Source organism: Zasmidium cellare (assembly GCF_010093935.1).
Source record: "Zasmidium cellare ATCC 36951 unplaced genomic scaffold M409scaffold_213, whole genome shotgun sequence".
Lineage (NCBI taxonomy): Eukaryota > Fungi > Ascomycota > Dothideomycetes > Mycosphaerellales > Mycosphaerellaceae > Zasmidium > Zasmidium cellare.
Window position 1 is genome coordinate 1 of NW_022987157.1, and position 1,515 is coordinate 1,515.

The 1,515-nt window shown below is 53.3% G+C and overlaps 1 protein-coding gene across 1 annotated transcript; it reads left to right on the top strand.

The window, feature by feature from the left end:
* Positions 1-74: 74 nt before the first annotated feature.
* Positions 75-1,334, top strand: M409DRAFT_61796 (uncharacterized protein; the record flags this gene model as incomplete). The annotated part of the gene is made up of 1 exon (XM_033814880.1): positions 75-1,334. A coding segment is annotated over one exon (1,260 nt), but the record flags the coding sequence as incomplete, so codon positions are not given.
* Positions 1,335-1,515: the final 181 nt, after the last annotated feature.

Consider the following 1,515-nt stretch of genomic DNA (forward strand, 5'->3'; position numbering starts at 1 on the left):
AGACCTGCACAGGACGGTTGGCAAGAGCAGCATCCATCAGCCCAGAACCATCCACTGGACGCGATCCGTCCCAGGGAAGCTACACCAACATTAGCGACACTACTGGAGAGCCCAGCAGCCTGGCTCATGCATCCGAAGATGACGAAAGCGACGGACTCGAAACGGCCAGCGAGGCTAGCAACAGCTACCAGTCCTCCGTTCACACTACCTCACAAGAGGCACATGAACCGGAAGACGATCTTCAGGGGTTCATCGACTACGCAGCGGACAAGCTGTTCGATCAGCTCACGATCGGCCACCATGGCTGCACACCTGAGGAACATACAGAAGCGCACATCTCACATGTCAACGATGTTGCTGCGCAGCGGTCCACGCACGTCCCTCCAGGCGAGGCTTTAGCAGACGAGGGATTCCCTGATGTGCTTAGCCAGCCAGACTTCCTTCAGCCCACCGACGTGGGCGCTTCCAGCATTCCAAGCAGTAGGAAGTGGTCCAGGTTATTCTCCGGCTTCAAGCCGCCTCGCACATCTACCCATCGCGCGCAGCGACCAAAACATGTGTGTCTCCATGCAGAGGAAACCATAGGAGTGAACGCAGACGTTGCGTTCGATATAGACAGCTACCTCGGCTTCGCATCATGCCTTTCTTTCGCTACACAGGGCATTGAGTACCAACCCTCTGCGCAAAATCGGCAGAACATCCAAACCGATGTCCACCTAGACGGGACTCGATATGGAGCCGACGACGAAGACGACCCAGATGCCGCTATCCGAGCGAGGAAGTCTGCACTCCGGGACATCCCTCACTACCTCCTTGGCCGTGTTACTGGCGCACCGGATGTCTCTGTATTTATTGTGTTTCCTCACCTCCAATGTTTCGGGACTGAAGAGGACCAGACAGCGGAAGAGAGTAGTACCGGCGCGAACTCCACCAACAGATTTAATGGTATAACTACTGAACAGCTAAGGCGCTGGACTGATAACATCTTCAACCCCGCTATACAAGAGGCATTCGACAGCCATTACTCTCAGCATTTTACCTCGAGCTACACTCATGCTAAAGCAAACGCCTGTGCTCGACAGACTGAGACTCGCGTCACGAGCGAGAAAGGGTATCTAACGGAACAGTCAGTCGCCTACCATTTACAGCCGTATGCCTTGGAACGCATTTGGCAAGACGTCCTTGATACAATCGCTAGTAGTGACCACCTTCACGACTTCCGAGATCCGCAACTGTTCTTTACTGCTAAAGGCACGAAGCTTCGATGGAAGACTAACGAGAAACAGAGGACCCTAGCAGCTGTTATCGAGAACTTCATCGATAACATAACCAAGGTAATCGACCTGACAGAAGTGCAGCTAGACCGATTCTACGTTGACTTGGGCAAGGAGATATGTCCTATTACGAGCGCCCTTCAGCATACTTACCTCCCGTTCGACGCTGAGCCACAAGTATATCAATGGAGGCGATGCTGTCTCGAAGCATACTTAAAGTGGCTCTACGACGGAGAGGTTC